Source organism: Theropithecus gelada, chromosome 16 (assembly GCF_003255815.1).
Source record: "Theropithecus gelada isolate Dixy chromosome 16, Tgel_1.0, whole genome shotgun sequence".
NCBI classification, from domain to species: Eukaryota; Metazoa; Chordata; class Mammalia; order Primates; family Cercopithecidae; genus Theropithecus; species Theropithecus gelada.
Window position 1 is genome coordinate 14,024,028 of NC_037684.1, and position 24,339 is coordinate 14,048,366.

General features: G+C 41.0%; 2 protein-coding genes across 5 annotated transcripts in view; one reads left to right on the top strand and one right to left on the bottom strand.

Moving 5' to 3' along the window:
• The first annotated feature begins 1,348 nt into the window (after nucleotides 1-1,348).
• On the top strand, nucleotides 1,349-12,291 carry PTRH2 (peptidyl-tRNA hydrolase 2). 2 transcript variants are annotated; one of them, XM_025363366.1, is made up of 2 exons: nucleotides 1,349-1,571; nucleotides 11,622-12,291. In XM_025363366.1, the coding sequence occupies exon 2, from the start codon at nucleotides 11,622-11,624 to the stop codon at nucleotides 12,159-12,161; it is 540 nt and encodes a 179-aa protein (XP_025219151.1). In that variant the 5' UTR covers nucleotides 1,349-1,571; the 3' UTR covers nucleotides 12,162-12,291. The 2 variants fall into 2 exon arrangements, with proteins under 2 accessions (XP_025219151.1, XP_025219150.1); XM_025363365.1 differs by lacking the exon at nucleotides 1,349-1,571 and adding an exon at nucleotides 10,652-10,732.
• A 2,913-nt stretch (nucleotides 12,292-15,204) lies between these two features.
• CLTC (clathrin heavy chain) overlaps nucleotides 15,205-24,339 on the bottom strand; it is a 75,945-nt gene continuing 66,810 nt past the window's right edge. The window contains exons 30-34 of one of the 3 annotated variants that reach the window (XM_025363340.1): nucleotides 24,077-24,247; nucleotides 23,493-23,714; nucleotides 22,266-22,286; nucleotides 18,578-18,653; nucleotides 15,205-16,282 (exon numbers count right to left, since the gene is read on the bottom strand). In XM_025363340.1, the coding sequence (XP_025219125.1) occupies nucleotides 16,158-16,282; nucleotides 18,578-18,653; nucleotides 22,266-22,286; nucleotides 23,493-23,714; nucleotides 24,077-24,247 (615 nt within the window). In that variant the 3' untranslated portion in view covers nucleotides 15,205-16,157. The remainder of the gene's footprint in view (nucleotides 16,283-18,577; nucleotides 18,654-22,265; nucleotides 22,287-23,492; nucleotides 23,715-24,076; nucleotides 24,248-24,339) is intronic. The other 2 variants (XM_025363341.1, XM_025363342.1) reach the window with 2 other exon arrangements.

Below are 24,339 nucleotides of genomic sequence, written 5' to 3' on the forward strand. Positions count from 1 at the left end.
AAAAAAAAATTAAGATAATGTAGGCAAAGTAGTAAAATAAAAAATTTCTACTTGAGAGAGTCACTTCATACCTACACAAATCAGTCACATTTGTCTCAGTACCACCATCCCTCTTCCACAGTAAAAACATAAGCTACAATGCATACAATGATGCCTAGTAAATAAGTTTCTTCCTTTCATCATTTATGCTAACAACACACAACTAATATCAGAACCAATGACAATACAATTAGTAGGTAGTAGCAATTAGAATATTAAATTCTCTATCATGACAACACTAGAAACACTTGTACAAGCTTCCTCAAATGATCAATGCAATCTGTCCACAAAAATCTCTGACAAGCCCCAAAGTAGAAATGAAAGACGTTAACATTAGGACAAGGAGCGATGCTGCCAAAATACGTCAACAGTGGCCAGTCTACGTGTATTATTAGATTTTTACATGGAGTTGCAGGTAAATAAAAGATGATTGTGTAAAATCTTCTGGAGGTTATTAGTAATCTAGCAGTGTGACACAGGGCCACATATGGTTTCTGGAATTTTAGAGATTAAGTCGACCTTCACGTTTTACTGCAAATACCTCCACTGTAATAAAATATAGGGGTCGGGGACCAGGGGTTTGGAAAGGCAGACAACTCTTTTTCATGAAAGCAGTGAAAATGAGAAGTTCCTCTCCCAGGGCTCTGCGGAGCGAAGGCCCATTCCCTTGGCTACCCTGTACCACCAGCGCTTTAGATGGCACTTGCACGCCTGGATTTCGTTTAGAAGCGAATACATCTAGCATCATGCGCTAGAGGTTCGGGAGAGCAAAAACCAAACTGACAGATCCTGAGAAACAGCTCAGTCATCAGCAGGGAAGACCTTCTCCACTTACTCCAAGGTCCTGGACATCCCGGGACTAAGATGTTCTCTAAAGAAGCCTAGCAAGGCTTCCAAGTCCGCGGAGAGGAGAACGAACAGCCGGGAGTCCTGTGTCTGGGTTCAATGTCCGGGTGACCAGCCATGAGGAGGTGTCCCAAATAACCTGGCTACCGCCAGGGTGAGACATCCAGTCAGCAGCGTCCTAAAACACTGCTGGAAGTCGGAATCACGGCGCCCCAGATCTGCAATGCCTAAGTAGGAGAGTTCCGGAAGACGCCAAGCTCTGAGGACAGCCTCAGGCTTCGGTCCCCAATTCCCTGAGTTAGTTTACCTACCCGCTCCGACCCCGGCTTCTCCGGATCTCAGGATCCTGGAAGCTGCTCCTGACCGACTCTCACACCCGCCGCTGGGCTCCGGCCAACCGGAACCCGCTCACGTCACTTCCGGTCCGGTCCCTCTGCCCCCGGAGACCGCCTCCAGAAGGGAAACGTTCCTCCCTGCTTTCGTCGAGCTCGGTTGATCCTCGCGGGATTTCAGTTCGGCTCTTAGTGCGGACCCTGTGGGTGTAGCAAGAGGAAGAATGACTGCTCGCTTTGCGATTCTTGATCCGGAACTTGTTACCCAGGAACCCCGGAAGAGGTAGCTCAAGTGATAGAAACGTGTTCGCTCTCCAGAAGTGAAGGCGCGAGTGAGGAAAAGAGGTACTGTAGGTAGGTTGGTTGGCTCCTTACAGGGCGAAGGAAACCAATATCATTATTAATTCTTTCTCCAGCAGGAACGTTTCTTTTCACTTCATTTCATTACCTACCGTCTTCATTTTCTCCTTTATAAACTGTCTTTGCCCAGGGGCCGCTGAGCCCTCTGTTCCTGTTCTGCGAACCGTCCTTGGGAAGAAAGGAGCGGACTGCTGGGGAGGGCAGGACTCAGAATTTCTAGTTCCCAGCAAAGCCGCCATGTAGGCAGTATCGATGCTGTCTCTCTGAAATTGATAAAATGGCGAGCAGGCCTCACACCCTCAACTGGGCACTTACGAATATCCCCAGCGTTTCGAGCTGTCGGACTCTGCTTGGAAAGAAAAGGTTTCTAAGAATATAGTCGAAAATTTGGGGCCGGGCGCGGTGGCTCACGCCTGTAATCTCAGCAGTTTGGGAGGCTGATGTGGGCGGATCACCTGAGATCAGGAGTTCGAGACCATCCTGGCCAACATGGCGAAAACCCATCTATACTAAAAATACAAAAATTAGCCAGGCGTGGTGGCGCGTGCATTTAATCCCAGCTACTCGGGAGGCTGAGGCGGGTGAATCACTTGAACTCGGGAGGCGGAGGTTGCAGTGAGCTGAGATCGCTTCATTGCTCTCTAGCCTGGGCGACAGAGTGAGAGACTTCGTCTCAGAAAAAAAAAAAAAGAATAATTACCCCGCTTATCACACAAAGAGATTGCCTAGAGAGGTATTAATCCTTACTAACATACCCCAGACCCTGTACTAGACTCAGGGAATATGCTGTGCAGGGAAAGTGAGACAGTGGCTTAAGGGTCAGAGAAGATTTGGGAAAGATTTGTTTGTTTATTTGTTTTTTTTAGGTTGTAAACTGCAGACTGGCGCAGTGGCTCACGCCTGTAATCCCAACACTTTGGGAGGCTGATACAGGAGGATTGCTTGAGTCCAGGAGTTTGAGAACAGCTTGGGCCACGTAGTGAGACCCTGTGTCTTAAAAAAAAGATTATCAGGTGGAGCATGGTACAGGAGGAGGTAATGGGATCAACAGCACTACTGAAATGGGTTTACTGAGGCAGGGGAATTAGAAGGCACCAAGAGGAGGATTTTATAGGATGTACTTATTTTGTTCTGCTCTCATTGCCCAGAATTATTTATGAGACCACGAATGGTTATTTGTTTTACCTTAGTCTCAGGCACTGAGCTTATTGATACGCTTGTAGTAAGTATACAGAAAAAGAGACAGACATGTTCTTTTAGAGGAGTTCGATGATAATCTGATCAGAGTAATATGAGATTAGAACATCCTAAAGAACAAAAATCTGTGTTAATTTTAGCATTTTTATGATTAGACATGCCATTGAGATATGGGACATAAACAATAAATACACTTGTTAACTTTTGGATCTTTCACTGACTGTTCTCTGTTTTTTATCTTATTCGTGTATTTTTTTTACTTTTTATTTTTTTGGAGATGGGGTCTTGCTTTGTTGCCCAGCCTGGGGTGCAGTGGCACGATCATGGCTCACTGCAACTTCCACTTTCCAGCCTGAGGCGCCCTCCCATCTTATCCCCTGAGTAGTTGAGAGTATGGGCATGTGCCACCACATCTGGCTAATCATTTAAATTTTTTGTAAAGATGAGGTCTCACTATGTTGCCCAGATTGGTTTAGAACTGGACTCAAGAGATGCTGCTGCCTCGACCTCAAGCAACTCCTTGAGGCCAGGAGTTCCAGACCAGCCTGGGCAACATAGCAGACCAAGTCCATACAAAAATAAAAATTTTTTTAAAAATTAGGAGGGTGTGGCGGCATGCGCCTGTAGTCCCAGCTACTTGGAAGGCCGAGGTGGGAGAATTGCTTGAGCCCAGGAGTTTGAGGCTGTAGTGAGCCTCTGAACTCACTCATCATGCCCCTGAACTCTAGCCTGGGTGACAGAGGGAGACCCCTTCTCTTAAAAAAAAAAAAAGAAAGAAAAAGGCAACTTCTCTGTTTGATCCTCATATTTCTCATCTTTAAAATGAGGCTAATATATCTTCCTTTTTTTTTTTTTTTTTTTTTTTGAGATGGAGTCTCGCTCTGTCACCCAGGCTGGAGTGCAGTGGTAGGATATTGGCTCACTGCAAGCTCCGCCTCCCAGGTTCATGCCATTCTCCTGCCTCAGCCTCCCAAGGAGCTGGGACTACAGGCACCTGCCGCCACGCCCGCCTAATTTTTTGTATTTTTAGTAGAGACGGGGTTTCACCCTGTTAGCCAGGATGGTCTCGCTCTCCTGACCTTGTGATCTGCCCACCTCGGCCTCCCAAAGTGCTGGGATTACAGGCATGAGCCACCACGCCCGGCCAATATATTTTCCTTTTTATGTGTTCATAGCAACAATAAATGAGGTAATGGATATAAAGGATTTAGTGTGTTATCTAACACATAATAGCTTTTCTATATAGAGCAGTTCCTTCTCTAGACAGTACCTGAATCTGTGTATAGGATATTTGGTTGCTTTGCAACCTAGAAATTATTGCAGAGAATCTTAATTGTTGACATAGAGGTTACTATACCTTTTTAGAAATAATTGAATATTTGTTCAGTTTGGAGTCTGGTTGTTAGATTATCAAAGAAAAGTCCTGCTGATATGTAAGCATCAAATAGAAACTTGGCCAGGTGTGGTGGCTCATGCCTGTAATCCTACCACTTTGAGAGGCTGAGGCAGGCGGGTCACTTGAGGTCAGGAGTTTGAGACCAGCCTGGCCAACATGGTGAAACCCTGTCTCTACTAAAAATACAAAAATTAGCCAGGTGTGGTCGCGGGCACCTGTAATCCCATCTACTTGGGAGGCTGAGGCAGGAGAATTGCTTGAACCCGGAGGCAGAGGTTGCAGTGAGCTGAGATGGCGCCACTGCACTCTAGCCTGGGTGACGAAGTGAGATGCCGTCTCAAAAAAAAAGAAAGAATTCTCTCTGTTTTGTGAGGTGAGGGCTGTACAGGCACTGGAACCATATTTAGGCACTTGAGTGGAAGAGCACTGAAACTAGGTGCTCTACAGTTTACCCTATGTGACCCTCCTACTGTTGGTCATGCCATGTCAGTCTCCTTTGATTTCTAATGTTTATTTCCTCAGGATTATGTTTTAGTCCTTTCTTCATTCTACATATTTGTCCAGTGGCCTCATACTCTTCCATCTCTTCAGTAATTTCAATTATATGGTAAGGTCTCTCCAATCTATATTTCCAGCCCAGACCTTTCTGACTTTAAACTATGTATCCTAGGCCCTTTAAGCTGATACATCTTTTTTTAATTCTTCTTTCTAGATATCTCTGAGATGTCTTTTGTTCGGAGCAAAACTAATTCAATATCTTTTCCATTCAAACCTGGTATTTCACCAAAATTCTCTATTTGTTCACATCTAAGTGTCATTAACTTCTCCCTTTCTTTTATCACCAGACTTCAGTCAGTCACTGAATCAGACTGGTGTACCTTAGACACTTTTTTCTTTCTCATTCTCACTACTGTTGTCTAAATGACCATCATCTCATCTAGACTGCTGGGAGAGGCCTGATATAGTAATGTTAAGAACAAGGGCTCGGCAGGGCATGGTGGCTCACGCCTGTAATCCCAGCACTTTGGGAGGTTGAGGTGGGTGGATCATCTGAGGTCAGGAGCTCAAGACTAGCCTGGCCAACATGGTGAAACCCCATCTCTACTAAAAATACAAAAATTAGCCGGGCCTAGTGGCACGCACCTGAAGTTCTCAGCTACTTGGGAGGCTGAGGCAGGAGAATCGCTTGAACCCCAGAGGCGAAGGTTGCAGTGAACCAAGATTGCACCACTGCACTCCAGCCTGGCAACAGAGCGAGACTCCATCTCCAAAAAAAGAAAAAAAAAAAAAGAACAAGGGCTCTGCAGGGCACGGTGGCTCACACCTGTAATCCCAGCACTTTGGGAGGCCGAGGTGGGTGGATCTCCTGAGATCAGGAGTTTGAGACCAGCCTGGCCAACATGGTGAAACCCCATCTCTACTAAAAATACAAACAATTAACTGAGCGTGGTGGCGGGTGTCTGTAATCCCAGCTATTTGGGAGGCTGAGGCAGGAGAATCGCTTGAACCCGGGAGGCGGAGGTTGTAGTGAGCCGAGATGGTGCCATTGTACTCCAGCTTGGGCGACAAGAACAAGACTCTGTCTCAAAAAGAAAAAACAAGGGCTCTGTATTAAGGCGACCACTTATGAGCTAGGCAAGCTATAACTTGTGTACCTCAATTTTTCTACATCTGAAAAATGGGGATCATAATTATATATATAGATGCTCCTCAACTTAGGGTGGGGTTATATCCTGATAAACCCATCATAAATTGAAAGTACCATAAATTGAGAGCCAGGCACAATGGCTCATGCCTGTAAACCCAGCTACATGGGAGGCTGAGGTGGGAGGATCATATGAGGCCAAGAGTTCAAGACCAGCTTGGGCAACATAATGAAACCTCTGTCTCTTAAAAAAAAATTTTTTTTTTAATTAGCAGGGTGTGCTGGTATGTGCTTGTAGTCCCAGCTACTGGGGAGGTTGAAGTGGGAGGATTGCTTGAGCTCAGGAGTTCGAGGTTGCAGTGAGCTATGATCACTTCACTGTATTCCAGCTTGGACAAAAGAGTGAAACCCTGTCTCTTAGAAAACGAAATATACGTTGGAAATAAATGTAATACACCAAACCTACCAAACATGGTAGTTTAGCCTAACCTACCTTAAACATGCTCAGAACACTTAATTTATTAGCGTACAATAGGGCACAATCATCTAACATAAGGTCTACAAATGTTGAATATTTCATGTAATTCATTAAATACTGTACTGAAGGTGAAAAACAGAATGTTTGTATGGGTGAAGTTTCTACTGAATATGTATTGCTTTTGAACCATTGTAAAGTCAGAAAGCTTAAGCGAAACTATAGTAAGTCCATGACCAGCTCTGTTTACCTTGAAGTGCTGTTGGGTGCATTAAAGAAGACAATTGCTATAGAGTGTTTAGCCAGTGTGTAGCAAAACACTTAATAAATGTTAACTATTACTACATTATAGCAGCCTCTGAAATGATCTCCCTGTATTTATTGCCAGCTTCTAGTTCATTCTTTACATTGAAGGCAGGTATCTTTTAGAACAGGCATCCCTGTGGCCTGTTAGGAACTGGGCCGCACAGCAGGAGGTGAGCGGTGGGCAAGTGAGTGAAGTTTTATCTGTATTTGCAGCCGCTCCTCATTGTTCACATTACCTCCTGAGTTCCATCTGATTAGCGACAGCATTAGATTCTCATGTGAGTGTGAACCCTGTTGTGAACTGCCCATGTGAGAGATCTCAGTTGTGTACTTCTTATGAGAATCTAATGTCTGATGATGTCACTGCCTCCCATCTCACCCCTGATGGGACTATCGAACACCTTTTTGTAACATTTACCAGTCTTGGAAGTATTTGTCTTCACTACTCATCTGTGAACAGCTGACAGTGGCCCGTATTCATCACTATATCCTCAGCTTAACAAGGTGCATGGCTGGCACATAGATAGCCAGTAAACATTTGTTTTATTGAACTTAACTTCTCTTGGTCTGAATTTCTTCATTTTTGATATGGCAGTAATCCTCACTTCTCAGTGGAACAAATAACACAATACATGTCAAAGTATTGTGGAAATTTTGAGCTATAAAAGCAAAGTTTTGGCCAGGCCCGGTGGCTCACGCCTGTAATCCCAGCACTTTGGGAGGCTGAGGCGGGCGGATCACGAGGTCAGGAGATTGAGACCATCCTGGCTGACATGGTGAAACCCCGTCTCTACTAAAAGTACAAAAAAAAATTAAAATTAGCTGGGTGTGGTGGCGGGCGCCTGTAGTCCCAGCTACTTGGGAGGCTGAGGCAGGAGAATGGCGTGAACCTGGGAGGCGGAGCTGGCAATGAGCTGAGATTGCGCCACTGCACTCTAGCCTGGGCGACAGAGCAAGACTTTGTCTCAAAAACAAACAAACAAAAACCACAGTTTTAAAACAGAATGAAAGAAATTCAAAATTGGGATTGGACCATTTCAAAACTATTGCTAAAGTGTAAGCTTCATTAAGGAATGGACTTTTTCTGCTTTGTGCACTCCTGTATCCCTTAGACCCTAGAACAAGGTCAATCAGTATTTGTGGAAGGGAAGCAGTATATCATAAAACTAAAAGAATTGAGAAAGTAGAAAGTAGTCACACTTCTATTTCAGATACCCATTCCTATAGCTATGCTCTGGGCTTTGTATCTCTTTGTAATCATTCATCTCCAAAATCAAAACCCCATGCATCGCTCTAAGTCTTTCCAGCTTACTTTCATCACGCCTGTTCTTCAACAACATGTCTAGATAAATAGCATCCATCACTTTGTTGTCCATAAATCAGTCTTTGATAATACAGGTTGCTTTTTATCAGGTAGGCCAAAAGAGAAAAATGTAATAACACAGATTGCATGGTCTATCATGTCAAACATTCTTTCTTACCCTCATCCTAAATTCCCTTGTACCATTGTGTCTTGGGGCTTGCTCCTGGCATAATTTAAACTCAGATACATCCAACTACCATTCCAGTAGGAGGGGAGAGCAAAGGATGAGTGTGGATGGAGTTAGTTTGTATGTTTGGAGGAAGTGATTATTAGTCTTTTGGCTTCTAAGTACTGCTGGAGAAAATCACAAATAGTATGTTGCTATTAAAAAGTCATCATTTATCTTAACCATGCTTTCAATATTCCTCTGCAATCCTGCCATATTTTGCCACACCTTTTATTTCAGCCTTTCTCTTCTCTACTCCATTTGAACTTCTGTCTGAGCACCTTCCCTCCGGGAGAATACTTTCCTGCCTTCAAATCCATGGACCTACCTGATTTAAAACTCAAATTGGGAAAGGTGTCCTTTTTCCTTTCCAAGGCCAAATCCCTTTATAAAGGCTTTCTCTATCTTGAGCATTTACCTGCCTGCCTTCTGGCTCCATCCCATTAACATTTAAATATGCTCATCCTTTCTTCTTAGGAGAAAAAAAAAATTGCTTTTCTTTGTCACCTTATATCCATTGGTTTTTCTTTTTGCTCTCTCTTGACCCCACCTCAAACGAATTTTTGCCCCACCAAAGACAATAACCCCTTTTATGTTAAAATTAGTGGAAAGAATGTTAATATAATGCCCTCACTTTAAAGAACATAAAGGAAATTTATAAGTACTTCCAGGGCTGTCATCTATGCCGTGTCAGTCATGCATGCACTGCACAATTCCAAGGGCACCACTTTACATTACAAATACAGTTCATTACAAATATAGTGGCCCCATGTTTATAAATGCTTAGATAATAGTCCACTAGAAAAAGAAACTGATAGTTGCTTGCACCTCTACATAGAAGCACTGTGAATCCAGCAGCCTCATTTGTAGACTGATGCAAGTGTTTTATTGGTGACTCAAATATTATGAACAGCTTTGCCGAAGTAGCAGCATTTTCTAAAATAATAAAGAATGTCATTCCTTTGTTTTATGATGGTTACACTTCTGGAAAATTCAGTATGGACAGTCTCCGACTTAAGAATTTTCGACTTGGCCGGGCGCGGTGGCTCAAGCCTGTAATCCCAGCACTTTGGGAGGCCGAGACGGGCGGATCACGAGGTCAGAAGATCGAGACCATCCTGGCTAATACGGTGAAACCCCGTCTCTACTAAAAAATGCAAAAAACTAGCCGGGTGAGGTGGCGGGCGCCTGCAGTCCCAGCTACTCGGGAGGCTGAGGCAGGAGAATGGCGTAAGCCCGGGAGGCGGAGCTTGCAGTGAGCTGAGATCCGGCCATTGCACTCCAGCCGGGGTGACAGAGCGAGACTCCGTCTCAAAAAAAAAAAAAAAAAAAAAGAATTTTCGACTTTAGGATGGTGTGAAAGCGATACCCATTCAGTAGAAACTGTACTTAAGGTTTTGCATTTTGATCTTTTCCTGGCCTAGTGATAATGTGGTACAGTACACTCTTGTGATGCTGGGCAGTGGCAGCGAGCCACAGCTCCCAGTCACCCATGTGATCACGGGAGTGAACAACCCATCCTCTACTGTGTACTGTGTTGTCAGCTTTTTTGGATATTGTGTTTTGTGTTTTCACATTCCATCATGTCTACAAAATGTCCATCAGTGTCTCCTGTTTCTGGGAGATAAAGAAGAGGAAGGCAATTACTCTTGAAACGAAACTCAAGATAATTGCCCAGCATGAAGGTGGCAAGCCAGTAATGGCCATTGCATGTGAGTTAGGACTTTCGCAATCCACGATTTCAACCATCTTAAAGGATAAGAAGCGAATCAGTGATGCAGCGAAATTGTCAGCATCAGTTAAATCCACTGTCATCACAAAGAAAAGGGCTGGACCGATTGATGATATGGAAAAATTACTTGTTATGTGGATGGAAGACCAGGTACAGAAGCGCATACCACTCAGCCTACTGATGATCCAGGCTAAGGCAAGAAGTCTTTTTAATATGCTAAAAGACCGTGCCAATGATCCTACATATACATAAATATTTAAAGCAAGTCATGGATGGTTCCAGCGCTTCAAAAGGCGTCATAATTTTCACAATGTAAAGATCAGTGGTGAGGCAACACGTGCTGGTAATGAAGGTGCCATAGCTTTTAAGGAACAGCTGCATGGGATAATTGTGGCTGAAGATCTTTGCAATAAGGAGCTGATTGCACTGGAGGAAGAAAGAAGTAAAGGAGTTGAGGCAGTGGAAGAAGTTATACCCATGGCACCTAGAAAGTTCACAGCAAAGAAACTGGCAGAGGCATTTGCTGCTATCAGCAGCGGCCTACAGATGTTAGAAGAAATGGACGTCAAATTATGAGAGATTCGCCACAGTTGACAGGCAGATACAGGATGCTCTTGCTTGCTACAGAGAAATATATAATGAAAAGAAACAAGCTGTACAGTCAAAACTTGGTGTCTTCCTGAAGAACAACACTATGCTTGCTAAACCGTCAACTAGTGTTGATGTCCCAATGCCTTCTACCACCTATTCTCGATGTTCATCAGAAGAGAGAGAAATTGAGGACCCTATTACATCCCCATCATCCAGCAATTAATTCATTTCAGTGCTTCAAACATTTTTCAGGACCACTGTGCTTTCAGCTGTGTACATTAATGGTGAGTACCCATACAACCATTCTGTTTTCCACTTTCAGTACAGTATTCAATAAATTACAGGAGATATTCAACACTATTATAACATAGTCTTGTGTTAGATGACTTTTGTCCAACTGTAGGCTTATGTAAGTGTTCTGAGCACATTTAAGGTAGGCTAGGCTAAGTCATGATGTTCTGTAGGTGTATTAAATGCATTTTTGGCTTACGATATTTTCAATTAATTGGGATATAACCCCATGGGAAATTGAGGAGCACCTATACATAGTAAAACTATGCAAAAAATATTTTGTGTTCTTATGTAAAATGATGTTGAGTTCTCATCTATTAAGTTTTTCAGCTGCACTAATGTCCAATGGGACAACTTTTCCTTTTGTAAGATTTTTAGCATCCTTGCTCAGGCTTAGTAAATTTCAGCATCTCACTCCAGGCCCATTAATGTGACAGTGAGGTTCTTCTGAGGGTAACTTATTTGATACCATCTCCATTGAGAACCCAGAGCATTGTGAAAACACAGATTAGCACTATATTCCAGGAAAGGGGTGAGTTATTTTTGGTTTCTTTAAATCTTAGGCATCTTGGTAAAACAGAACATCTCCACAAGACTAAGGGAAGACTGAGGAATACAGTTTTTGAACTTTATGCAACTTTGTTTACATCAAGTTTCAAAATGACCTAAACTGTTTCATGTGGATGCTTGAATCTTTTCTAGTACACTGGTGGTGGGCAAGGGGGTGTTGGAAACAGGGCACAGGCATAAGATCCAAGATGTGTTTTGCCTTTTTTTCTAGATGACCTCATTAAGTGTATAGTCAAAATGTTTCTCTGATAAGCCTATACCTCTGTAAGTTGTTACTGCCGGATAGTGATAACTGTTTTCCTTTCCCTTAAGATGCCCTCCAAATCCTTGGTTATGGAATATTTGGCTCATCCCAGTGCACTCGGCTTGGCTATTGGAGTTGCTTGTGGCGTGTGTCTGGGCTGGAGCCTCCGAGTACGCTTTGGGATGCTCCCCAAAAGCAAGACGAGAAAGACACACACAGATACTGAAACTGAAGCAAGCATCTTGGGAGAGAGTGGGGAGTACAAGATGATTCTTGTGGTTCGAAATGACTTAAAGATGGGGAAAGGGAAAGTGGCTGCCCAGTGCTCTCATGCTGCTGTTTCAGCCTACAAGCAGATTCAAAGAAGAAATCCTGAAATGCTCAAGCAATGGGAATACTGTGGCCAGCCCAAGGTGGTGGTCAAAGCTCCTGATGAAGAAACCCTGATTGCATTATTGGCCCATGCGAAAATGCTGGGATTGACTGTAAGTTTAATTCAAGATGCTGGACGTACTCAGATTGCACCAGGCTCTCAAACTGTCCTAGGGATTGGGCCAGGACCAGCAGACCTAATTGACAAAGTCACTGGCCACCTAAAACTTTACTAGGTGGACTTTGATATGACAGTAACCCTTCCATCACAGGTGTTTGAAGCCTGTCAGATTCTAACAAAAGCTGAATTTCTTCACCCAATTTAAATGTTCTTAAGATGAAAATAAAACCTATTCCCATGTTCTATGGTTGGCAGTTGTCATCTTGGGCTTAAAAAGAGTAGTTGGTTAAATGGTCTTGGTGGTTCAAGTGAGAGGCTGAAACAAATATTTAAGATGAGAGAAACAGGTCAATACAATTGGATTAAAAGGGAGGAAACAGGCTGGGCGCGGTGGCTCAAGCCTGTAATCCCAGCACTTTGGGAGGCCGAGACGGGTGGATCACAAGGTCAGGAGATCGAGACCATCCTGGCAAACACGGTGAAACCCCGTCTCTACTAAAAAATACAAAAAACTAGCCGGGCGAGGTGGCGGGCGCCTGTAATCCCAGCTACTACTCGGAGGCTGAGGCAGGAGAATGGTGTAAACCCGGGAGGCAGAGCTTGCAGTGAGCTGAGATCTGGCCACTGCACTCCAGCCTGGGCGACAGAGTGAGACTCCGTCTCAAAAAAAAAAAAAAAAAAAAAAAAAAGGGAGGAAACAGCATTCCCCTATACATGGTTAGGTCCCTTTGTGTGTTGGTAGCCCTTCCCCGAGACTATGTCCCCCTGGAGGTCGAGGTTCAAGGGTATTCCCACTAGAGGCAAGCTGCAGTTTGTTCCCCTGCTGTCACTTTTTGGGTGACTGATAGCCTACTTTATTAATAGATACGGTCATCCTCAATGGAGTCCCATGGTTTATAACCTGTTTGAATTTTTGTCTAAAGGTTGAGGTTTTATAGCATTGGTACAACCTGCTGTGCAGTGTTTCATATTCACCTTCCCTGACTCACACTGGCCAAAGGTTATCAGCAGTGGTTCTAAATCACAGCCTATTAAAGGTTCTCATTTCCCCCCTTTCTTGTAACAATGAAGCCATTGAAACTTGTGGAGTAACCTTATCGACCTTACAGATGGAAATGGGTGGGCCCGAGTAAGAATTTATGGTAACTGTAAAGTGAATGTAGTTTGTCATCCCTGCTAGTTTTTTTTTTTTCCTAGAACTTAAAGAACTAGACAGTTAAGGGTGCCTTTTTTACCTTTTAATCTTTAGATATACTTGATACAATCCTAATAATTACTGTTATACCAGTTACCTAGAATATGAGGCAGAGGGTCCCAACTCCCCAAGCCACAGAGCTTCCTGATAGTCATCTTGTTAGAAACTATTTTTCTTTAAAGCCTTCTTTTAGGAGGATACTGACAGTAATTTCTAAAATCAGTGTATCCCCAAGAACGGTACTGATATCAGGGAGAATTTTGATAATAGGCCCATTTTAAGTGGCTGTACCTCTCTATGGTTAACTGCAATATAAGCAGCATTATAGCACAATCTCAAGGTCTAAGGTCATTGGTGGAATATTGTGGGCAGAACACTAAAGACAGTCTTGAAAGTTCTAATATTTGATTCATTTCATACACTTCGCACAGGCATGCGACAGCACAGGAGAAAAATTGCAACTGTGAATGATGCCACAATAGCAACTATTTCTAAACAGAATGTTTACTGGCTCCAGAAGTGATGCAACAAAATGCAACGTTAGGACTGAGTTGAACTCAGTGCTAAGTGCATGATTCTGGCTCAGGTAATTTCTGAGGTTTGCCTCAGATAGACTGATGGCTCCAAATTCAAAGATAGTAGCATTCCCAACAGGATGGCATGGAGTGGCTAAGTAACTGATCAGTGATGGCATATCTACTAAAAGGAACATTATGAAAATTCTGGTAATTGTGGATATATGCTTGTTTTCTAATTCATCTGTACTTAGTATTTTATAGAACTCATAATCTTATAGTCTTCAAAGTATACTCTGCAGAACCCATGGGGTCTCCACAGAGTCAAAAATCTTTTCATAATACTATTACTTTTTTTTTCTCTGTGTTATTTGCACTGATGGTACAAAAGCAGTGGTGGGGAAAACTGATGGCACCTCCCACATATCAAAGCAGGGGCACCATTGTATTCTTCACTGACCTGCACTCACATTAAACACTTTCACTTAATGTCCTGGATGAAACTAAATAGGTTTTTTTATTTTTTGAGACAAGAGTCTCGTTCTGTCACCCAGGCTGGAGTGCAATGATGTGATCTCGGCTCACTACAACCTTTGCCTCCCAGGTTCAAGTGATTCTCATGCCTCAGCCTCCTGCCTCCTGAGTAGTAGCTGGGATCTTACAGGCGTGTACCTTCACACCTGGCTGATTTTTTATTTTTAGTAGAGCATGCCTGGCTGGTATTTTATTTTTAGTAGAGATGGAGTTTCACCATGTTGGTCAGGCTTGTCTCGAACTCCTGGCCTCAAGCAATCTGCCCGCCTCAACCTCCCAAAGTGCTGGGATTAAAGGCGTGAGTCACCACAGCTGGTGGGACAGGGATTTTAAGTTTTAAAAAACTCTTCTGTGGAGCTTATGGTAGGTAATTTGCCTAAGAGCTGTAAAGCAGTGCAACACTAGGCGAGGGGCTATGTGTAGCTATTGAGGATTAAGGGATAGTGAAATGAACTTTAGGAACATTCTCAGCCATAAGCAAGAGCTGGATTCACACAACCAATTTTTCAAAAAAAAATCAACTTAAGATACCCATAATTTGGGCACCTTTATAATTCATGATGAGAAAGCGCATGTTAACTACATGTTTAAATATATTTTATTTCAAGTTAATATAACAGCCATGATTTGTTCATTTAAGTGAAATGCCTAGATAAAAACCTCAAGTGTCACTTGGCTAAAATGTTGGAGACAGTAAATGTAAGCCACTAGAGTAATGACTCTGGTTCTTTAGACTACTGCATGTACCTTACTGAAATACAGGAATGCACATTGATAAAATGCATAATGTCTTCACATGTCTCAATCCTCATTCCTCTTCCTTTCATGCCTCCCTGTAATGCCTCAGTATCCAATATAAGACTACGAAAACTACTGTTCTTTTGGTTTGAGTGGTATTTAATTAAGTTCTTTTGGTTTGAGTGGTATTTAATTAAAACTTCAAATCTATGTTATTTCCACAGTCCAGTAATTTATTTTAAACTTGAGTAATTTCAAATTCCAGAAACAAAACTGAATAACAGCAATATTTTGTTTGAATTTCTCTCTTCTGTACACTCAGTGATCTAAAACACCACAATATCCAACATACACAAACCTCAGGGAAGGGTTAGTAAACACACACAAGATTGGAATCATGGTGCTCTTTGCTCCTGAATGGAATGGTCCCACAGAAAAAGCACGGGATACAGCACAACATAAGGGCACCTGTTACATATGAAGTGAGCAAAACATACTAGCATTTTCTATATGCATAATGGGGAAACCTGCATAGGTTAGAGGGCCTTTTATGCTCATTTAAAAATCAGGCAAGTTGTCTGTAACATTTTTCAAATAATCTGGAAAGCACTGCAATCCAGTGTAGGATGTGCTGATTAGTGTTGTCTTTGTTGGCATTGACAGTCTTGCATGGTCATATGCCATTTTTTTTGCTTTAGCTTTTCTTTGAATAAAACAGATTTAAATGCATTTAGACAATACATATTTGTAAGCTGTTTACATACACTAAATTTAAGAGATTCAATATTAGAGTTTCTTTGTTTCTTTAAACACTACAGAGTGCAAATCAGATTCTTCACAACAGATTAAATATTAAGCAGTTCTTTAAAGAATGAGGGGGAAGAAAAAAAGCCCAAGTGAATAAAACATTGAAACTATTCCCCTTCGAAAATAAATTCTAAAATGATGTGGAATGTGAAATAAGGTTTTAACATAGGTGATCCAAGTTTATAGTTAGAAACAAAAAGGAGTCCTTCATGAAATAAAGGTTACAAGAACACGTTGCCTGTTTCCCCCATTATAAACAGAGAAGTGGGTAGAGACGATGTTTCAGTACGAAAATAGGTGACTACAGGATCAGCTTTTCATCTCACATGCTGTACCCAAAGCCAGGCTGTGGCTGTCCATACGGTGGTGCAGTATAACCATAACCAAAAGGTGCCTGGGGAGGGACGGCAACACTGGGTCCTGCTGTCAGCATCAACTGGGGCTGACCTAAAGTAGAAGAAAATGAAAAGGAGCAGGGGCAGGGTGAGGAGGCAGGACAGACTGTTAGCATTTAGAACACCCCAATCTCCTCCACTCTAGCAACATAATCTCACCCTCGAATGAGTTGTGTATGGGGGGCACATTTGATTGCTACAATTTTGGGAGGACAGTCTTACTCTAAGAAGGTTCCTACCTAAAAAGCCAACAAATAGTGCAGGGCCAAAGGCCAGAACTGCTTATGACTGAACACAATATGCCTGACACTGTATACTTGACACATACCTACATGCATATTACACTAAATGACACAATAAAATCAGCACAAGAAAACTTAGTTTTTAAAAAGACTTTTTTTTTTCCAAAGACAGAATCTTGCTGTGTTGCCCAGGCTGGAGTGCAGTTGTGCAATCTCGGCTCACTGCAACCTCCGCCTCCTGGGTTCAAGCAATTCTCGTGCCTCAGCCTCCCGAGTAGCTGGGATTACGGGTGTGTGCCACCATGTCCAGCTAATTTTTGTATTTTTAGTAGAGACGGGGTTTTGCCACGTTGGCCAGGCTGCTCAAGTGATTAGCCCCCCTTGCCCTCCCAAAGTGCTGGGATTATAGGTGTAAGCCACCATGCTTGGCCTAAATGACATGTTATTAACATAACTTTTACAGGTAAATTTCTGATTTAAACATGTCTAAATGGCAATGAAACCAAATTCATTTATAGATGATCCAGTACTAATTTAGAGACAGCAATTAAAACTAAGACACATTTGGCCCAGGCGCAGTGGCTCATGCCTGTAATGCCAGCACTTTGGGAGGCAGAGGGGTGGATCATGAGGTCAGGAGTTCCACACCAGTCTGGCCAATAGGTGAAACCCCGTCTCTACTAAAAATACAAAAATTAGCTGGACGTGGTGGTGTGCGCCTATAATCCCAGCTACTCAGCACGCTGAGGCAGGAGACTCACTTGAACCCAGGAGGTTGCAGTGAGCCGAGATAACGCCACTGCACTCCAGCCTGGGTGACAGAGCAAGACGCTGTCTTGGGGGGGGGGCGGAAAAAAAGACACATTCAGACATTCTTTAGGTGTGAAATACATTAGAACATACACCCTCTATCAAATACTATGTTGACATTCTTTCTTACAAAGTTTAAATCGTTGGTCATATACAGAAAACATGACCTGTAGAGAACTTGGCTTAGAGATGGAAAGCAAGTAACACTTCTCTACCCCTACAAAACAAATATTCTTAACCTCCCACTACAGTGTAAACCTAGATCAAGATTTCTCCTACACAAAGGACTTCATGTCTTTGCTTTTTGTGGTTAACAACTAAAGCTGTATTTAGCAAACAAATTAATTTTGGAAACCAATTTTATTTATTTTATTTTATTATTATTTTTTGAGACTGAGTCACACTCTGTCGCCCAGGCTGGAGTGCAGTGGTGCCATTTCAGCTCACTGCAGCCTTTGCCTCCGAGGTTCAAGCAATTCTCCTGCCTCAGCCTCCCAAGTAGCTGGGACTGCAGGCATGTGCCACCACGCCTGGCTAATCTTTTGTATTTTTAGTAGAAACGGGGTTTCACCGTGTTAGCCAGGATGGTCTCGATCTCCTGACCTTGTGATCTGCCCGCCTCAACCTTCCAAAGTGCTGGGATTACAGGCGTGAGCCACCGCGCCCAGCCATAATGGTCATATTTTTATGTTCCCTCACCTGGTTACTGTGCTTCTACCTATACTCTTCAAAGTGATTGTTCAAATGAATCTGTTCACCAACTATGAAATGGAAAGGGGCAGTAATTCAGACATATAGGTTTAAGAAGACATGAAACTGTCTTAAATATTCACTTGAGAGTTTGAAGATCCTATCTCTCTGGGAAGTTCTCAAATGGAAACTACCCAGTTATCTGCCCCAGTTAGAATTTAAAATGAGGATGTATTCTTTATGTAAAGCATACTAAAGACAGCCTGGGCATATTCTCTCATCTTTTGCTCTTTTGAAAATGGAATTCATCAGTATTTCTTTTTCACTAATTTATGAGCAGGTAATGAATGAGGGACCAGATGATAGGAAAGATTCATGTTATGATCTTAAATGACTGTTTTTGAGTTTTCTTGTATTTAGGATTATTTTAGTGAATAATATCAACACCTGCTTTACGACTTCTCAGAAAAAAAAATTATAGAAAGCAGTATTTCTTAGCAAGCCTTCTGCACTTTAGAAGCTTGTTGTATTCTATCTTGAGGCACAGTCTCTAAATAATTAAATACTTATCTAATGAATTTTTTGAGGTTACAGAGAGAGATTACCATAAACAATGGGTTGTGTCTCTGTAGCTTGTTCTTCTTCTTTTCTCAGTGATTCTGAAGCATCTAATTTATCCACCTGGAGAAAAACACATCATGTTAATTAGCACCCCAAAAGTATTATAAACCTAGGTTTATGGCAGAAAGTGGAAAAGCCTTAGTATGTTAAATTCTGTCAAAATAAAACAGACTAGAAAGAACATTCTCAGGCCCCCTCAAATTCAATGGCAATGTTCATACTTCAGTCCAGGTGGTTTTCAGCACTGTCATTATAAACCCTCAGGAAGGAGGGATTTATAAATGCCATAAAAGCTCACGCCAGACTAAAACTGGGCATGCTAGGATGCAGCCTGAGGGAGGGAGAAAACGAGAAGGAACCACTTTTCAAATGAAGTTTATAACTGATCAGAGGTAATAATGAACTCATGGTCTGGCAATACTTCCCTCCCCAGAGGAAATGGTATTCAAAAAAGTTAAATGAGCCTAGTGACTGGACAAGTACTTGTGCACAATAAGCTGTTTTTTTTTTTTGCCAGTTGTGTATAGCTTCTGATGATATTGGTTATAGCTGCAGACTGAAGTTTAAGATTCAAGTGGCTCCATATTCAATCTTTTTGTATAAAGAAAGGCTGCATGTTTAATACTGTGTGTGCTCTGTTATCTAAGAAGTAATCAGTAAAGCCTGATTTTGTCCCAAAAATGTTCGCTTCTAATTAAGCCAAAAGTAAATGGCTACTATATGCTAACTACTCTTCAAAGTGGATAGTATCAGAAGTAATTCTGTAGAGCAGTCCAAATGTATTAGTGAAAGAAAGGAATTAGAATGCCTAGATCCTTCCACTGACTAGTTGTGTGACCTTGGCAAATCATTGCATTGGCCCTCAAATTTCCTTCTCTATATAATGAGAAGGTTGAACAAAATGATCTGCAGTTTCTTCTAGGCCTAACATGATTTGTTTCTGTAATTCTGTAATGAAATAGAGAGAAGTGACATTACAACACTGGGACTAGAGAATCTCCTTCACTATACAAATTCCATTGCCTTTTACACTATATTTGTCTTTCAATATTTAAAAGCTGGTCTCTCAACCAAAGCCTTATACTTGGTCTGTCATTATAGCTAAGTAAAACTAAATTTCAAACCTCAATGTTATCTATTACTGGTGGTTTTCAAGGTCATAAATGTGCTGGATGAGATAGGGGGACCAAAGTGCAGGGGGGAACACTTTCTGAATGTTCACCGCATGTTCTTCAAAAAGGCAAATTGTGAAAAATCACTTCAAAAAAAAAAAACTTCAGTGGAAAAGTTTGTAAAAGCCAGGTCCTAAAAAGATTCAGGCAGCGCCTCATTTCTATTTGAGACTATTAAAAAAGTATCTTTCAGTCTTTGCATAGGCCATTAAGGTTAGGGCACTGTTTTACATTTAATTGTTTCATATTAAATACCACAAATATGAGTCTAATCCATCTTAATTTGTTAGGGAACTGAAAGTTTGAGAAAAGTAAGCCTAAGTAGGCTCCTTCAGATGCAATGTGGTTTTTCTAGCCTAGGAAGATGGATTAGTTTACTTCTATACACTATTATCCTATTTTATAGTCTAAATGATGTGTTACAAATTACCCTAATACCAAATTAAAGACTATTATGTAGTATAAGTACCAGATGAAATGCCCATTTTTTGGCATCCACACTTAGAACAAAAATTATTACATTTATAGAACTTAAAGCACAGCTCTGTGCCATCAAGGGTCAGATGGGGTTTTGCTAACTAACCAGTATTCAAGAATGAGCTATAGAAGTTATAAAGAAAAATACACGGATGTCTGTACATTAGTAACTTCTAAGAAGAAAAATGAAACAACCAAAAAGCCACCACTGCATAATACATTTCCTGACTTTCGAGGAAAAGAATCTGAAGTGAACATGTGTTTAAAAGTTAAGGTCTGAATCAGATGTTGAACACAGAAGTCCTATTAGAGAAGCACATGGAAGACTTAGAAGAGCTGGCAATATCACAATGCCCTGGCGTACACATAGGAAGTCTGGGCATAGGGGGAAGAATTCTGAAGGAATAGCATCAAGCTAAGCAAAAAATTCTGATTCTTCTATATGATGGGACAGCCTCTGGCACAGGGACTTTCAATTTTTGTTTCCACTGATCCAATTTAGATTGCTCAAAAAAAAAAAAAAAAAAAAGCATAGAAGGCTTTTAAGAACACAAGCTTTTGTTAAGAGCTGTAACAAAAGTTTCTGATCCTTGGATTTAAAAAGAAAAATTACAGGTAAGCATGTCAATGAATTCAGTTCCATCTGTACTACTGAAAATTCACTAAAATGTAAAAGGCTTTTCCACAAAGACTGCAATATGCTGCAGAGGAAAAGTAACATGCAGTCAGTTATTTTGGTGTATGTGTGCATGAAAAAAAGGCAAAAGTACTGAAGCAAGAAGTGAGATCTGAAGATGACTTGCTATACAGGCTCTCAAGAAACACACACAGCCCACAGCAATGCTATAAGAGTTTCAAAAATAGTATGATGTAATTGCAATGACTGTTGTACATGCTCCATTTAAAACAATGCATAACACTGCAGTTCAATTACCTGTTTTTCACACACACGCTTTCTAACTGCCTTGCTTACTAGCTGCTGAAGGGTCTCACACACAATGCATTTTACTCAGGTTTGCCCTAAGTTCCAGTGGTGACTCCAGTTTGGTTCAACATAATCCCAAGGCATTGTCCCCCACCCAAATTCTTTTCAATTTGTTTCAACTCTCCTTTACCTTCCCACCCTTTTCTAACCACAATTTGATAACAGACGTAAGTTTGTTTCATTCATATTGGGATGGAGACAAGCCAATGAAGGAAGCAGCAACCAAAAGGTGCCTGAATTTGACCTCCTTGGACAAGCCAACTGATAAACAGGAGAGCAAATTTTAGGTAGCTTCAGTGGTATGCCTTATTACAGAAAGTAGAAGTTAATACTTTGTTAAAAGTAATTCATGTTGCTTAGCAACAATTATAGCAAGCTTGGCTCTCGTGATTAAAAAGGTTTTGATTCCTCTTAAAAATGGACTAGCACCATAAGAACTGGACACCTGGAGAAACATGAGGAAAGTCTCTTCGGAAGCAGCTAGTATCTCTTGTATCTACTTTCAGCAAAAAATTAGTAAGAATCAAGAGATCAGAAACTGGATCACAGTCCTTCAATACCAAAAAAAAAAAAACCCCAAAAAGCCTTTTAGGGCATGTATATACATATATAAATTCAACAACTGTCAGGCAAGCTCACAAAGTAAAACCAGAGGCTGTTTTAATTTACTTCAAGTATTATGATAGTCCTATTAGGGTCCAGATACCCTGACAGGGAAGAGAAATTTCCTGTTACTTTGGAATTAATATGGAAACTCACCATACTCAGTTTTTCATAATATATTTAAGAGAGACTGTGAACCAACTACTGATTAGCCTCCTGCCCTTCCTAAAGCCTATTAGCCGATTAGTAGCAAACGTCTACTAATGTCCTACAGTTCTATTAAAGTTATGTTTCAAGGGACTTGCAGAGGCTTTAGTGAAAATTTATTGGGGGGAAACAGCAGCAGCAGCAGTGTAGAAAAGGAAGGAAAAAAATCATGCAAATTCCTTAGACTTAGTTCTCCAGACTTAAAGATGGAAAAGAATCAACTTTCACCTTTTCCTTTATTGCATCAACCTGCAAAGGAATTCAGAAGGTGCAGCTTAGAAAAAAAATCAAATTCCATATTGAGCATAAAAAGGTAGAATCAGCAACAAAGGTTTAGGGAAGAAACATCTAACCACTAAAAAGGTATGAGAGAAGTGAAAATAAAGGGCATACTGGAAGCAAAATTTAGATTTTTCTGTAACTTCAAAGCTTACTGCAGAAGAATTTATGCTACAGTATGAAAGAAAGCAGCTTAATCACTAGTAAAATTTACAGCACTTAGGTTAACAGCAGCTTAGAGACAGGTCTCACAAGTTGGCATTATGTTTAAGAAGCTATTCTCATCTATGGCTAAAACATGTTGGCTAAGACAAGGCAACATGTTTTTTCTTACATTGAATACAGAAAATGTTAATTCTTTAAAAACTTGAAACAGACATAATGGTATCTAATTAAATGATATCCTGAGGAAAAATTCAGTGTAGTAGGGGTTGTTGGTAGTGCTCCCACTCCCCCTACCCCCGCCTTAACTCAGGCAGGCTGAAGGAATCAGTTGGGAGACTCTGATTTTAATCATGTTTTTTGCTTTGACAAAAAGGATCCTCTAAAACCATTTAAAAATGTTCTACAGAGAGAAAGCTAGTAACTGCTGAAGACAGAGTGAGTAAATTCTTACATCAAAAAGGGACACTAAGATGAATAGTGAATTTTACAAGGCAATTAGACCCCCAGCTTGTTTAATGTGTTCACCTCCTATGATATTTTTAAATCAGGGGTTAAACTATCAAAAAAAATTGTGAAGATTAAAAGGATGTTAAGAATAAACATGCAGCTTCCCCAGGGGAAACAGGCATAGACATCACTAAAGTCAGGAGCCAACCAAATAAAAGGGAATCTACAATACTAGTTATGATTATTTGAGTTACAAGAACTGAGTTTGAGAAAAATGCGACTTTGAAATAAAATTTATCGAATAGTTTTTAAAATAAAAAAACAAAATATAGATTATTTTCACAATCATAAATACACTGAGGGTAAACAGCTACATTTGAGTTCCCCTTCCAATCAGTGTCATTTATCAGCTATTAAAAATTTTTCAAAAGAACAGGAATATTTTATGATTGACTAAATGACTGACTTCTACTAAATAAAAAAAATTAAAAAAATTAATGTGCATGTAGAATTTTACATATCTGCAAGAAAACTACTTCTGAATACACTTAGAAGAGACATTACCTTTGTCAAGTATTCCTTCATGACCTGGATGAAATAGGGCATGGCAAAATCCATGATATTGTGCCTCCATGCAGTTTCTAGAACAACATCTGGCCTTAAAAGATCGTAACAGGTAAACAGACAAGCTCCAAAGCACTCTCTTTTTTCTTCCTGCAAAAACCACTGCAGGAGTTCTTCAGCCAACTCAGTATCTTTAGATTCAGAAGCATACTGCATTGCATCCTATTCAAAGAAAATAGTGAAAGTCAAAAAACATTAGACCCAACATACTAAACTAGTAAACCAAGAAAAACAATGGAACCTTTCCAATATAAATCTGGTTTTGCAAGGGGGAAAAAAGCCTCCTAGTTGTATCATTTAAATTAAAATTTTCAAAGAACAGATAAGCTAAAGGCCTTTTTTTCCCCCCAAACAAGTTTGACCTTAACATAAGAGAGCCCCTAGAATCAAGAAATCCATTAACTTAAACTGCCTTAAAGTCAGTTCTCATATTCACTAAACCAATACTTTTATTTATAGAAATAATCACTTGTAACATCATTTTAGGCCTGGTTTAACAGCCCCCGCCCCGCAACTTTATCAACCTTGTAAAGGCTGTCTTTCTTGCACAGCTCTACACTCTGTTTCCAGCGATTGTTGCCTTTGAAGAGATAAGCAGCAATTCTCCTGAACTCAATGAGTTCGTGTTTTTCCAAACGCTGAGCAAGCGAGATATTGTCGAAGTTGTCATAAGCATCTATTGATGTTCGCAGAGCCTTAAAAAAAAAAAAGTCATCCAAATGCCAGATCAGTATTTTGTTTAACATTATATTCCGTCCTCGATCAATGAGCCCCTTAGATGGTAACA